This window comes from Hypomesus nipponensis, chromosome 14 (assembly GCF_054491055.1).
Source record: "Hypomesus nipponensis isolate SF chromosome 14, ASM5449105v1, whole genome shotgun sequence".
NCBI lineage: Eukaryota > Metazoa > Chordata > Actinopteri > Osmeriformes > Osmeridae > Hypomesus > Hypomesus nipponensis.
The window spans coordinates 17,252,095-17,266,374 of NC_140374.1; the positions used below are offsets into that span (position 1 = coordinate 17,252,095).

The window sequence follows — 14,280 nt, forward strand, 5'->3', positions numbered from 1 at the left end:
ATTCCCAGTGTACCAAGAGTTGCTCTCAATACCAGAAGAAATGGCTGTGGTTGTGAGTACATTTCATGACCTTTTTCTGTTTGCTAAGTCTGTGCCAGATATTGTTTTTGTGGTGTTTAATCTTAGAAATCACTTTGTCCAATTTTACCATTACTTAAATCTGAGAATACAGAGATTATTTTGTTCCAAAATGGGTAGCTGTGTAACAATGACTATTGTTTATTGATTATATCGTCCAATGAGATGGAGGTTCCTAATGTACTCCATGGACGACAGGTACGGATTACAATTATGTAACACCCACTGGTTACACCTCAAGATAAACTCCTCCCCAATGTGACACGACATCATGACATTTCACATGACTCCCCCTTAAACCGTGGTATCACTGGATGTTGTCAACAGGACAGCCCTTTGGCCCTGTAATCTCAGGGTTATACTAGCTTTATGCTGTGCTCATGTGAAGCAGCTTAGCTGCTAATGCTAGCACTGAGGCCCCATTGATTTAGGAAACCCTCACAGACGTTAGTCGCATATTTGGGGGAGAAGAGGGGGGTGTGTGCGTGTTGAGGATTAGACGTTTTTTAAACCTCGTCTGATATTGGTCCTTTAGTTAGTCTTGTGAGGCTGAGGTTGGCGGCAAGCATGATTATGTCTCAACGCCCCCCCCCTCCCTCCTTTTTTCTTTCTGTAGACTGGAACATTCCGTATGGTGTCGGAGGAGGAGCAGGCCCTCAGGGCCAAGCTGGAGCGCCTCACGGTCAAGGATCATGGTCCTGTGTACGGACCGTGTGCTAAGCTTCCTGACCACACCATGCAGAAGGTGATCTGTAGTTCTCTTTCTCCCTCTTTATCGCAGACACAAACAGGCCCACACACCTCTCACTCCCCTTGAACCTAAATTCTATTAGACCAATATCTTCCCTTCTACATCAGTGTTGTGTTGCATTTTTTTTGCATCAATAAACTCCAACGGTTGTGGGTTTGTGCATGTGTGTGTAAACCTTCCCCCTCTCCCTCCAGGCCAAAGATGAGCTGAACGAGACTGATGAGAAGCGTGTGTCAGCAGCCAAGGAGCTGCGGGCCATTATCAAGGAGAAGGCGGATGCAGGAGATGAGTTGGCCAAGGGGGTGCAGGACACCTTTGGGGAGAAGCCTGACTCTACACTGGTGCGCTTCATCCGTGCCAGGAAATACGACGTGCCCAGAGCCTTTGAACTCATGAAGGGTGGGTCTCTGCTTGGACTGGTCTAACACAAGCTTTGTTTCCAGCACATTTTACTTACTTTGGGATCAGTTGTTTTTTCCCAATGCCAACTGTTTTTTTAAATGTCCTATGCAATCCGTAGAACAATAGTTGATAATTCCTACCTCGACAAAGGTGTTTCACCAGACGAAAAACCACAAGATATATTAACACTTATTTTGTGTTCAGGTTATGTACGCTTTAGGAAGGACTACCCCGAGCTGTTTGACAACCTGACCCCTGAGGCGGTGCGAAGCACCATTGAGGCCGGCTACCCAGGCATCCTGTCCAGCAGGGACAAGTACGGCCGCGTGGTGCTTCTCTTCAACATCGAAAACTGGGACTACGAGGAGATCACCTTTGATGAGGTGAAACAAGCGACCCAGATTTGGTTGATTCTCATAATGAAACAGTAATCAAGACAACGTACCTAAATGAATGGTTTTGTGCTGTCTGATCTTTCTTGAATAAAAACATAGTTAAAAAAAACTACCCAGATTATTCATTTACAATGTTATTTGAAGCCTTTCACTCAAGTAACATGTGTCTCTTGTTTTGTGTGTCAGATTCTGCGTGCTTACTGTGTAATCCTGGAGAAGCTTCTGGAGAACGAAGAGACTCAGATCAATGGCTTCTGCATCATTGAGAACTTCAAGGGCTTCACCATGCAGCAAGCCTCTGGCATCAAACCCACTGAGCTTAAGAAGATGGTGGACATGTTGCAGGTAACAAACCACATTGCCAGTAATATGAGAAACAGATATTCAGTTGATCCAAAACAAGAACAAATCTTCTCCTTACCCTTATCCTTATCTCGTATTGCAGGACTCCTTTCCTGCCCGCTTCAAGGCCGTGCACTTCATCCACCAGCCATGGTACTTCACTACCACCTACAATGTGGTCAAGCCCCTCATGAAGGGCAAGCTGTTGGAGAGAGTGAGTATAGAGGGAACACTGAATGGGGGTCAGATGGCTGAGCGGTTAGGGAATCGGGCTACCAATCCGAAGGTTGCTTGTTCGATTCCCGGCCGTGCAAAAATTATGTGTCCCTGGCAAGGCACTTCACCTTACTTGCCTCGGGGAATGTCCCTGTACTGTAAGTCGCTCTGGATAAGAGCGTCTGCTAAAATGACTAAATGTATAACAGATATATATATAACAATGTGTGTAACATAAAATGTAAATGTAACAGCAAAAGCAAGATAGATGTATATTAGGGCAAACATACTTTCAGTTAACTATACAAACGACAAGTGACAAAATAGTGAATGGTCGAACAATTATGATAATAATTCGTGAGGCTTCACTTGTCATATATGGTCTATTGATGGTCTGACTCACTAGGTGTTTGTTCATGGAGATGAGTTGGACAACTACTACAAGGAGTTTGATGCCGACATCCTGCCCTCCGAGTTTGACGGCAAGGGTTCCAAGTATGATGGCAAGGCCACAGCAGCGAAGCTGTTTGACTGAACATCAAACCCCCTGCAACCGCTCTGAACCGGGATGAGACCTTCTTACACACGTGCCCAATTGGAGCAACAAACTGAACTTCAATCTAGCAGAGTGGCTTTAGAACAAGTTATGTATAAAATATTGTTATGAGTGCTTATTGCCTTGTAGATTTCAATGTCAATGGCCAACAAAACCCTTTCAACAGCACAGAAACCATTGTAGCATTAGCTTTGCCTTGTGGCTTGGTATCATTATTTTGAAGCCCTCTACAATCAAATTCACACTGTTGATTGCCTTTTTCTGTGCTTTTGTTATGTCCTTTGTTTGACCCACACAAAATCAGCAGGCTCTAGTATTTATGATAAACCTTTTTCAGTAGGCCCCCATCCCTAGGTAAGCCTCAAATCCAACAAGTGCCTGTCTAGTCTTTTGGTTTCATTCGGAAATGTATATGACGGACACAAAAATAAATCCTAATTTGGTGCAGGGGCTTAAGAATGTCACCTCTGAAAAACTGTACAATAAAGTGTATATAAATATGTCTTGCTTATCTTTAAGTTTAAATGACAGTGTCCTCAAACTATGGTTTGTGAGGTATTTCATGTAGTCCTTTGATGAGTATGGCTAGTACAAATCTAAATACACAAAAATGTGACGGTGGTACTGGTTATGAAGCCACATACCCGTGTAGATGCTCCCAGGTTTGATACTGTTTCTTCTTCATTTCTTCTTCATGTCTTACAGCCAGCATTAATTCTTTAGAAAAAAAGAGACTGACAGCCCATTGTTCTATACAATAACCACAGTAGTTGCATCTGTACATGAAAATATTTTATTAAAGGTCACAAGTTCAAACAGTTTTTAATATTACCAAAAAAATGCATTGGATTACATATTTTTTTTACCAGTGCACATGATTGACAAGAGTACAGCACAGTGTTGTTACGATTCTATGTTAACGCAACGGATATTGACAGTCCTAAAACATGTCAGACTGTAAACCGAAGAGTAAAGGCAGAACATGGGAGGAGTTCCAGAGGGAAAAAACGGCAGTTATCAAGTTGCCGTTAAGGTCTATTAGTAAGAAGTCTACATCTCATATAAAGGCAGGGCAAGGTTTGAGAAACTAGCTATTTAGACTTGAGTTTGAAAGTATCCAACGCAAAATTTCTCCCCAAAACATATGTGCTGCCTGATTACTGCTAGGAGGACAAGTAGGTAGACAAGCAAGTAGCCTGTCCAATCATTGCATTCAGTACGAACACAATGATAGGTCGTGTTAATTCCAGTCCTGTGACAGCCACAGATATCAGATTTATTTGACTGTCAGAGAATTTAATTTATAGATAGCTATCAGGATGTGAAGTTTATTTCACCAAATATGACAAATAGTGCTTCTCAAAAACATTACCTACCCTGCCTTTAATATTGCCATGACAACATAGAGAATTTATGGTCCATTGTCCACCATAGACTGTGCAAACGATTACAGCTGCAAAAGAAAAGGGTGTACAGCTGTCAGAAAACAAAGACAAATCCACAGTGATTACAGAAAAATATTTGTGTCCCACATTTATAACAAATCTTTTTAACAAAAATAAGAAGAAACTGTAAGTTAATTAATAAGTGAGCAGAAATTGTGAGAAATTAGGATGTTCCTAAAAACTGTAAACAATTTCAAAAAGTGAAAAACACAGTTTATATACCTAAAATGTAATTGAAAGAGGCATAGGGGCTTATCCCCAAGGAAGAATACCAAGTCATAAATTACATTGGGTCTTATATGGAAAGTTATGTTTAAAACTCTACCTCAGCAGCATAGACTGGTCCTAAACGTCACAGTCTGAACACAGAGTTTGTTGTTGCCACACCACGCAGTTAGTAAATTATTGAGATTAAACTTAGTTCTCACATTGTGAAAAATTCCATTTCATACTTAGTATAAAAGGAAAATACACTGTTTGTCCCTTTTAAAACCAAGTCTTAACTGCCATAGTTCCCCATGGGAGACAATACTTAAGGAAGATCATACAGAAATACATCAACAAAGCTAAATTAATTATTACAGAGGAGCTAAAGCATGGGTGAAAAACACAGTAAAGGGACTGAAATTATAACTATCCACCCAATGACCCTTCTCCTTTTGAGAAAGTATAGGACCTATTGCCAGGCAGTGGAGGATGTACTTCTACTTAGTACAGTACAGGTAAATGAGGATTAATGCAACAGTAGTGTATGACTGGTTCGGTTGTGTACATGCTCAACCCTAACTCTGACCCTTGAAAGTGTCTAGTCACACACAGTTCCTTCAAGAAACCTCTCAACCCTCAATATCTCAATATCCCTTTCTTATTTAAAGTTAAAAGTTCACAATTAAACTCCCAAACAGCATACAAAAACATGATTTTTTTCCCTCTCCTTTTCTGTAAGCACCATAAAGTAACATTGGTGACAGGTGGACCTCCTTGGCTCGGCAACAGTGGCGTCCTATAGTGGTTTACCAACGGGGTCCATTTCGGCCGTCAAGGCCCCAGTTCCTTAATAAGGCTTTGGCTTTAAGCCTCTGAATAGAGGCATCGTAACTTTACTGATAAGCCCTTGGGGCCACAGAGCTTTAAGTTACATGTTTCCTTTACCTGTTCCTGAATGTGTCCCTTCTCACATATTAGTTCCTTTGAAATGGTAAAAGTTAAAGAGTGACTTGGTAAAAAGCAGTTTTGTAAAAACATGGATGGGGTTAGAGGGTTAGGAGAGAGGGAGAGTAGGTAGCATATCATTGCTTATCTATGGGTTAATGTGTTAGGGCTTGAACACTGCCTGTGAGGGTTTAGGTTTTGCCCAGGGTCTGGGGATGACAGGAGTGCAACTGTCTCCCACGCTGCGTCCTCTGGCAGACTGGCTTGTTCTTCTCCCACTGGCAGATGGAGTTTGCGTAGCTTACAATGACCTTGTCCATCCAGGTGAGGGGCTGGGGGAACAGCACCGCTCCCTCAAAGAAGCCTAGATGGCCACCGTGCTGTGTCAGTGCGAATATCACATTCTGCTTCTTTTCTGGAAAGAGAGGGGGTGGAGGGGGGGACAAGGGGTGGGAAACTAAATAAGTGAGTTTTTAAAATATTGTATATGGCGTGTGCCATACAAGATCTGCAGATCATTCAGGATGTAGCCACAGACCTAATATTTCAAGTACTCACATTCATCTTCCCTGCTGAGGTTGTTCTATTGGCTACGGGTTGCAGTGAGGATCAAGCACAAAACCTTGACCTTTGCCTATGCTACAGCCAACAGGCCCTGCATGCCTCCAAGACATTATTTAACCATACGCACCAACTCGAATGCTTCGCTCTGTGACACTGAGTTGTTTTGTGACCCCTGCACAGAGACAGAAGGGTCCTCGATTCTATTTCTGTGCTTCAAAGGTAGATGGATCTCGCATAGTGCTGGGTACCCAAGGTCTAGTTGCTTTGCACTGTGCCAGGTAAAGACAGTCCTTTTCTTGGCTCTGACCACTAAAATACTGCACTATGCACTTCTGATTCTTGATTTTCTACTTTCTTTATGTACTATTTGTATTATGTATTATGTATTTTGTCAAATGTAAAAGTTGTGGATAATCCCCAGGGATATTTTGTATATATTATCCATCAATCATATAGACATACAGCTTCAAAAACACTGAACACGTTTCCTCAAATCACAATGTTAGATAACAGTACTTCCTCGATATAGGGCAATGAGTGAGGCAATCGATTCCAGCAGTAACAGAAGTCAGTTAGTTTTATCCAAAGTGAGAGTAGAAGCAAGACCTATGGTTTCCTCCCAGAAAGATGATCCCATCCTCAGTTCCATTTCCGTAATTCTATCCTTCCCCATTCCCTCCCTCCTCCTCCTTCCTTCCAACCTTTTGCTCCCTCCCTCTCCCTTTTCCGCTAACACACAGAGAGGTGACTACATCTTTTCAACTACATTCACTTAGATCTTACATTTTACATAATATATTCAAAATATAAACCTATTCTAGTGAATCTCCATACAGAAAAAGGTCTGTTATGTACCCCAAAAAAATGCAAGGTCTTCCAGGGTGAGCTTGTTAACTGCTAATTAAGCTATTTAATGGTGGTAAGACTAGCTTCACTTCTATCCCACGGGGACTTCAGTGGATCAACATCACCTATAGAGTTTAGATGAGTCACCAGCACCTTTACCCTAGAAACTAGCCCTCGTCCTACTGCTGATGATTTACACACTGAGGCTAATGACCCAGGGCATTCTGGCAGTAGGAGGCAGCAGGGATAAATTTAAAATAGTACACATACACACACACACACACACGTACACACACACACACAGTCACATAGTTTCACAAAAGAGTCCCCCCCCCCCTCACACCTATAAATAATCCCACACCAGAAGGGATCACATGGCTCTAAAAAATTTACCAAGACTGTCTGGGTAGGGAGTCACAGCTGAGAGATCTCAGACTAGACATTATCATCACTTAAGAGTGTGTATGTGTGTCTAAAAGGGAGAAACTGAAAACAGGTTGACTGTGTGAGCTCATGTTTACTAGATACAGACAAACATTCATGTGCTAATGCTTTTCAAACCACAACAGAGTACATCATGATCTTGGCAACAGCTATGTTGATTAAGTATGTGTTACATAAGTTCCTTTCCCAGTGGAAGGAAAGTAGCACATCATTTTTACTTGGGTTAATGTAGAGGAAAGTCAACAATTGGTTTCATAATTTATAAGAAAAATACCTGCAAGTGTGCGTGGGATGGTCAACAGTGATGGATGCACCAGGGGGTCATCTGAAGAGTTGACCAATAGGAGAGGCACATTGACCTGGAATAGAACCACCGTCATCAGTATTAGCATCATTGACATTCTAAGATGAAAGTTGTGGAGCAACCAGTGTTCACTCACATTGTAGATGTACTGCACGCAGCTCTCCTTCTCGTAGTACTCTTTTAACGAGTCATGGCCATGGAATTTCCTACCAAATGCAATTAAATCAATCAGGAAAATCACTAAGTGGCTACAAAACCTGATTACAGGGAATAAATTCAAAATGACTGCCACAATACAAGTCTCCCTAACCTCATGATGTTGTCGTCAATTTGCATAATGGAGGTGGCAGTATACAGTTTGCTCAAATCAGCTTCCTCGATCTTGGTCGAGTTGGACCCAAATAGACTCCGCCTTTTGTGAATAAAAACATACGTGTTTATATAATTTCCCAGTTGTTCATTGCAGCTTTTACTTACTAAGTAAAACATCTAAGGAATTCTGAAGGTCAGCTGTTGCCTTTCCATTGGTACCTGTGTGACAGGATAATCTTCTTCATGTTGTCGGCCATAAGAAAGTTGTAGATCCTTCGGCACTGGTCCCACTGTAGGAACGTCTCCTGAGCCCTGGAATCACACAACACACAATCAGCCCAAAATGGAGCAGTTTTGCTAAATTAGATTGTATAAAAGAAGTCAAAATGGCTAGCTGTTCAAGATAGTGCACACTGTAAGTGCAGTATAAACCACTACCCTGTTTTGTATGATCAACTAAGGATGTTATGACATGTTTACAGCACTGTACCTACTTACTTTAGCATAATAACACAGCATACCTGGACACAGGCTGTGTCTAAAATAGTTATGGTGAACAAAGGGGTGTGTATTAAGCTTTTTGTTATCCTAACAACGTCAGTGCTCCAGTCACATGTATTGGCGGTGCACTGAACAAGATGTAACAGATGCTGTTGTTGGTGCTGCATAGCCAGGAGAACATCAGTGGAGTGAGCCATGGCCTACATATTAGGATGAACAAAGAGAGGAGCCACGAGACTAACAGACTGGCTGACTGGCTTAAGTACACATGAACACAAATAGTGAGACACTCGCACATCACAGAGACGTTACTGTTCACAGTCATAGCAATCCAGCTGTATGTTAATTATAATATACCCTTCCAAACTACATACCCTAACTAAAATGCTGTTGATGAGACATATATTCTTTTTCAAACCTAATGGTAAAACGATGGCCAAAGCGACTTCTTAAGCTGTGTTCAGACACAACAACCAAGACAGTTTTAAAAGGATAATGAATTTTCTATGTAAACATCAAAAGAACGAAAGAAAGTTGAAAGTCACACATTACAAAATCAAAAGGATTAACATGACAATTATTGCTATCAAATAAAGCTTTGTATAATGCTACAGGTCCCGTGAAGAGTACAAAAATATTTGGTATGAGGAAGACCGGGAAAGATCCCCTGCTATAGTCACCTGAGTGCACTGTACCCTTGGCAGATGCTGATACAGCATATTACTTTCTCCTGGTTGGCTTGGCTTTCTCCAAGAAACTTGCATACGATATTGCCCCCAAGGCTGAAACCCACCACCACCAGCACAGTCTGGGCAAAGGCCTTCCGGATATAGCCCACCATGGCAGCAAACTCCCAGGTGCAGCCTTTGTGGAGGGTGGAGACACACCAGGATCAAACAGGACATGTGACAGTGAAAATATAGAAAGATTACACTTTCTCAATGGAGACCAAGTGACTTGAGGGAGTAAATAGGACAGATTGACCTGACAATTTGAAATAATCATTCTAGAAGTATCCACTGACATGCTAATAGCCTCTTGATCTTTCACTGATTTAAGTAACCAGTCTCACTCAAAATACCAGCTTTCAATTTGAATGATTATTATTAAATTGACAGTGTATCTGCATTTCTCCACATTTCATTTCACAATTTAATTCAAATTATATCATGCAAATGCTGGTGGAATGACAATTCAGGTATCACCAACATAGAAAGACACTTCTATGCTATGAAGTCTTACCGTAGGTGAACATGCGAGGGGAAGTGAGCTCTATGTTGGGCAGGGCCCCTAGATGGTTGAGCACAGCACACCTGTAGCCTTGCTTCTGGGAGTGGTCCACAAAGGTCCGGATATAGTGCTTCTCGCTATGGTTACCGATCCCCGGGCAGATCACCATGGTAATGTCATCTACACAAGACAATAAAATGTGCACACATACACCATTGGGGGATCACTGTGGTGTGTGCTAAGTCAATAGGGAGTGAGAATGCATGCTGTTTTTCAATCCAGGGACTAAGATACTGGTGTTCTCATCCCATCTCCAACTCTTGGTAAAATAAACATGCTTGAGCAGAAACTAGGACCTGAACAAACCCTTGTTAAGGTAGTAGAATCTTACATATGCGTCTATGTGATTGCTTACAACACAGCACTAATGCTACATTCTGGGCAGGAGCCCATCGGGGTTGCTGACAGAGTCTATGTATCACTTTCTGTACTTGGAAATGCCATTGCAAAATCTCTTGCGATTACATGTCAAAAAAAAGACAGGGATATTTTGCCAAGTTAAAAATAAAACATGTGGATACACAGAATATCACATGTTACGAAATAAACTTTATTATGGGCTTACACTGTGCCTGTTGTTGCCTACAATGTCCAAAACAAAGTGGACCCTTATCTCACCTCCGGTTTGGTGGTCCCCCTGCGGTTCAAAGAGGTCAAAAGTGGCCGTGGCCCCATCCTGCATGGGGAGGTACTTGCGGACCCCAAAGGGGGTGGGGGCGCTGACACGCCCCATCTTTCCATACAGGGCGGTCTGGAGGTGCCCACTCTTCCCCCACAGCAACGGTGGAATGTATCTGTGGAGAAAACACAACACAAAAAAGATTAAAAGACTGTGACAGAGTACACATACAAGAAAACACACAGACAGAGACAGAACACCCAAGCCATACATAACACATAACAAGTATTTTACATAACACTGTCTTTTTCCCCCATGTGCTGCTATCCAACTCTATCACCTTCTGAGAGACCAGTCCCTAGGGCACACTTCATTAGTATACTGCTGCACTGCCTACCAAAACTCCCTCTGGGTCTGTTAGGCCCTTGAGAAGGGATCATTTCAACTAAATGATCTACCTGCTGCTGACTCATCTACTAACAAATATGTACCCAGGTAGTGTTAGTAGACCTATATGAGTTGCTGTAAAAGGTTGCTGCATATAGGGGTTACACTTTAATTTGAGAGTACCCTGTAGACCATCTGTAGATGCTCATACCATCAATAAACTATTTGCAGAATTTCAACTACAGCTCTGCTGATATAAAACAAATGGTTAGGGTTGGTGAATAGTAATTTACATTTGTGTATTTACAGAGCATTGAACAATCTATCTACTGATTGATTTACCAAACAAAGTCATACCAAAAAAGAAAAGAGTAAACATCATGGCTTTCCATGTGAGGGGCTTTCTGTAACTCTCCTGATAATATACAGCTGCTAGTGAGATCTATTAGGCTTGATTGATCCTAGAGCCTGAATTACAGTCACCGAGTGACGGAACAGAGTTACATAACAGGAGTGTGGACTGACAGTTGTTAACATATGTCGTGTTAAAGTTACCTTTGGATCGTGCTAAATGTTTCTGAAAAATGTTGATGCATTTTGTGTGTGTCGGAGCCAAGACTGACAATTCTAAGAATACGTTATGTCTGATTTTCAGATGTTGGTTCTGTGCCTGTTTGTATGCCCTTTCTCATTATGTCTACATTTGACATGAGGCAACAGCAGACACCACCTGACAAGAGGCTTCACTCACTCTTTGGACAGTATGGGGCAGAACTTGATCACAAAGCGATTGAGGGGGGTATCTTGGTAGGTGACGTCCGGGGGTGCAGTGGGGCTTTTTAGGTTCAGACAGCGCACTATGATATAGAGTACGGTGGCTACAGCTGCCAGCTTCATGCCATCAAACATGGCAGGCATCTCAGGTGCAATGGTTTGGACATCGCCCTCACCGAGGGCATTCATGGTTGACATGGAGAAGACCTATGTTTAAACACAATGTTTAGACACAACGAACATACCTTTAACCAACACATGACACATTGGTGCAATGGAAGAATGGTTTGGTAATACAACAGAACTTCACTGAAGAATATGATCTAAAAGTCTGCCAAAATAATCTTTAAGGTACTGTGACACCAACAAAGTCTAAATTGAGAAAGCAGCAGTAGTAGTGTTGTGAGAGGTTATTTCAAAGTGTTAACGACTTTACCCACCTAGACTTTCACTCGTTGTTATAGTGTTGTCACAGGTAGGCTACAGTTTGATAGCTAAAATTGGGTCAATGCTGGATAAAAAAAAAAAAAAAAAAGTTATCATATTAAATACATACATAAACTGCATAAACTCAACAACAATGTGTTGACATGATCATTTTCAAGGTAGGTAGTCTTAAGACTTCTACCTAAAGGTTCAAATAATTGATGAGCAAAACATAACTCACTCAGTAGCCTTTCCCAAACGAAACGCGCGAGACGACAGTATATTAAGTGCGACTACAATTTATCTTGAGGGGCAGTAGGAACGCATCAAATTATCCTGTTCTACCGTGTATATTTTGTCTGGACTACAAGGCAGTATATTTGTTAACATCCAGGTCTATTAGAATGTATAATTTTACAAAGACACTGAGAAAGTAGCCCGCCCTCTTTCAAGTCAATCATTTCAGTACGCATTAACAATTGATTCGGTAAAAACAGGCAGACAGCAGCAGCCACGCACAACATACCATTTTGTTTGCTTTGAAGGTATTGGAGTCGGTCTTCTTGATCTTTACGTCCGAACTATCCGACGAAGGCAATGAAAGTTTGCTATGGTCAATGTACTGTTTACTACTGGCAGCATTTACTGTTGCTAGTAATAAGAGACGCGTATGCACGCATAGCACTTCCTACTGTGGAGCTTATTTACATACCTCTTTTCATTGGAGGTTAGAAGCTTGCATGTCACGTGTTTGCTATTTAATAATTGTGTGCACATTCTAAATACCCTGAATGTTTGGGATGCCTGCTGTACATGACTACTTCATCAGTTCAATCTACAATATATTAAAAAAATATATATTACCTTTATTTTTTTAACAATTGCCACACCACCATATAGCCTACTGTATATACTATTGTTATAGTTATTTATTTCAAATTAGTATCATTTTAGCTCTGAGTGATATATAGAAGCATAGGCTTTTCTCCGTCAAGCAATTATAAAAAAAGGACAATCTAATTTGATAAGTGTATTGTTCATCCAAAATGTGAAGTTTTGGCCACTAGATGACGATATTTACCCAACACTTTACGTGTATTCAGCTACACAGACAACAATCAACAGACCCATTAGTGTAAGGGTCAATTTGTTGCATGCCTCCTGCATGTGGTTTATGTCATCGTTCATTGAACTCGTCCAATCGTCACTATCATAATCAATTAAAGTATTTTATCAGTTGCTTTCAGAATGTATAGCCTAAGGCCTAGCCCACTACACATATTTTGAACACTTTGACAGTCAAATTAGTCAAACAATGGATTTTAATGATGGTTCAGTGAAGGAAAATATGCATTGCTTTTCCTCGTTTTACATTAGGTGTTGCCATACTTTATTTAGGCTACTGGATTACACCAAAATTAAGATCTGTAAATAATTTAAGAACAACATTGTGAGTCCTACCTAAATCTGTGCAGCCTATAAAATAAAGCATGTTTAGTCCTGTGGCATTAGATCATTTGGCAAATATTTGCATTGACATGGTTTACTTTTCTCCAAAGGAATCTCCATTCTCTCCTTGTTTTCAAAACTATGTATTATTCAATTACATCCAAATTTGACTTATAATATGACTACAAAAGAAGTTGGTAGCCATGATCACTTTTATGAGCTAAGCTGTCCAGTGATGATATTTGGAAGATTAATCTTGAGGAAAAGCTCTTTAGTCAACATCAGAAGAAAGTCTATGTGAATACTCACACTGCATTTCACAGCTTTGTTTGAAGTTGTCAGATTGTTTTATCTGCCATGAACTATGACATAAATACTGGTTCACACTTCATTGGCTTGTGAAAATTATGAGCTCTTATGACTGCAGATTTACCAGGGTCACATAGGCTCCATACTGAGAATCAAATCTGAGGTCTTATAATTGCTCTTCAGGGAAAAATGCAAAATATGCATTATGGATGGTGTGAAAATGTTTCAGTTTTGTGGTGCTAAGGAACATTTAAGCACCATTTAGATCACATAAGCCTGTTACTAGGTTACAAACATGTGAATTATGTGCTGTTAGTTTAATTTGATATTTTTAGACTGTACCTTGGGGATTTTATACCACTGTACTAGGCTACAGTGTAAACATGGCATAGAAAAATGTAGACATTGTAGATTTGCTGTTGACTGTAATCTATTTAAAAAATCCACTTTCTCTTATGAATGAGTACATGGGCTCAAAGGTTATTGATACAGTAGATCTACCCAGGAAGAGCTGGACCGTCTTTGAGTTGATCTCAAGACAAATCTTAAGAGATGCCAGTTCCGTACTCCCACACATTTTGACCAACTCTGACATATAAATGGATCTCATCTTAAGCAACACCCACTAGCCATCTACAATGTGCCCACATTCTGAACAAAGGTGTATTCGTAGGCAAGGTATTTATATTTGTAATATTATTGTTGGTTTGTACATTTT

The 14,280-nt window shown here is 40.8% G+C and overlaps 2 protein-coding genes across 2 annotated transcripts; one reads left to right on the forward strand and one right to left on the reverse strand.

Annotated features, from left to right (window-relative positions):
- The first annotated feature begins 243 nt into the window (after positions 1–243).
- Positions 244–3,456, forward strand: rlbp1b (retinaldehyde binding protein 1b). Its single transcript, XM_084671855.1, has 7 exons — positions 244–276; positions 695–823; positions 1,024–1,228; positions 1,436–1,614; positions 1,813–1,971; positions 2,072–2,182; positions 2,591–3,456. Exons 1-7 carry the CDS (start codon positions 244–246, stop codon positions 2,717–2,719), a joined length of 945 nt encoding a protein of 314 aa, XP_084527981.1. The 3' UTR covers positions 2,720–3,456.
- Positions 3,457–3,517: 61 nt separating this feature from the next.
- LOC146258868 (monoacylglycerol lipase ABHD2-like) lies at positions 3,518–12,484 on the reverse strand. The gene is made up of 11 exons (XM_084672512.1): positions 12,331–12,484; positions 11,819–11,889; positions 11,356–11,585; positions 10,217–10,392; positions 9,551–9,718; positions 8,989–9,172; positions 8,027–8,119; positions 7,806–7,907; positions 7,632–7,701; positions 7,466–7,550; positions 3,518–5,752 (listed from the first exon to the last, which is right to left on the reverse strand). Exons 3-11 carry the CDS (start codon positions 11,574–11,576, stop codon positions 5,529–5,531), a joined length of 1,323 nt encoding a protein of 440 aa, XP_084528638.1. The 5' UTR covers positions 11,577–11,585; positions 11,819–11,889; positions 12,331–12,484; the 3' UTR covers positions 3,518–5,528.
- Positions 12,485–14,280: the final 1,796 nt, after the last annotated feature.

What these genes read in the sequence shown, in the direction of transcription:
- rlbp1b (XM_084671855.1), top strand. Translation starts at nt 244, where the DNA reads ATGGAGGTTCCTAATGTACTCCATGGACGACAG. An exon ending in ATGTACTCCATGGACGACAG is followed by an intron (nt 277 to 694) that starts GTACGGATTACA and finishes TTCTTTCTGTAG; the next exon opens with ACTGGAACATTCCGTATGGT. An exon ending in AGGGCAAGCTGTTGGAGAGA is followed by an intron (nt 2,183 to 2,590) that starts GTGAGTATAGAG and finishes CTGACTCACTAG; the next exon opens with GTGTTTGTTCATGGAGATGA.
- LOC146258868 (XM_084672512.1), bottom strand. Translation starts at nt 11,576, where the DNA reads ATGTCAACCATGAATGCCCTCGGTGAGGGCGATGTCCAAACCATTGCA. An exon ending in TGCCCCATACTGTCCAAAGA is followed by an intron (nt 10,393 to 11,355) that starts GTGAGTGAAGCC and finishes TTTTCTCCACAG; the next exon opens with ATACATTCCACCGTTGCTGT. An exon ending in ATTGACGACAACATCATGAG is followed by an intron (nt 7,702 to 7,805) that starts GTTAGGGAGACT and finishes TGCATTTGGTAG; the next exon opens with GAAATTCCATGGCCATGACT.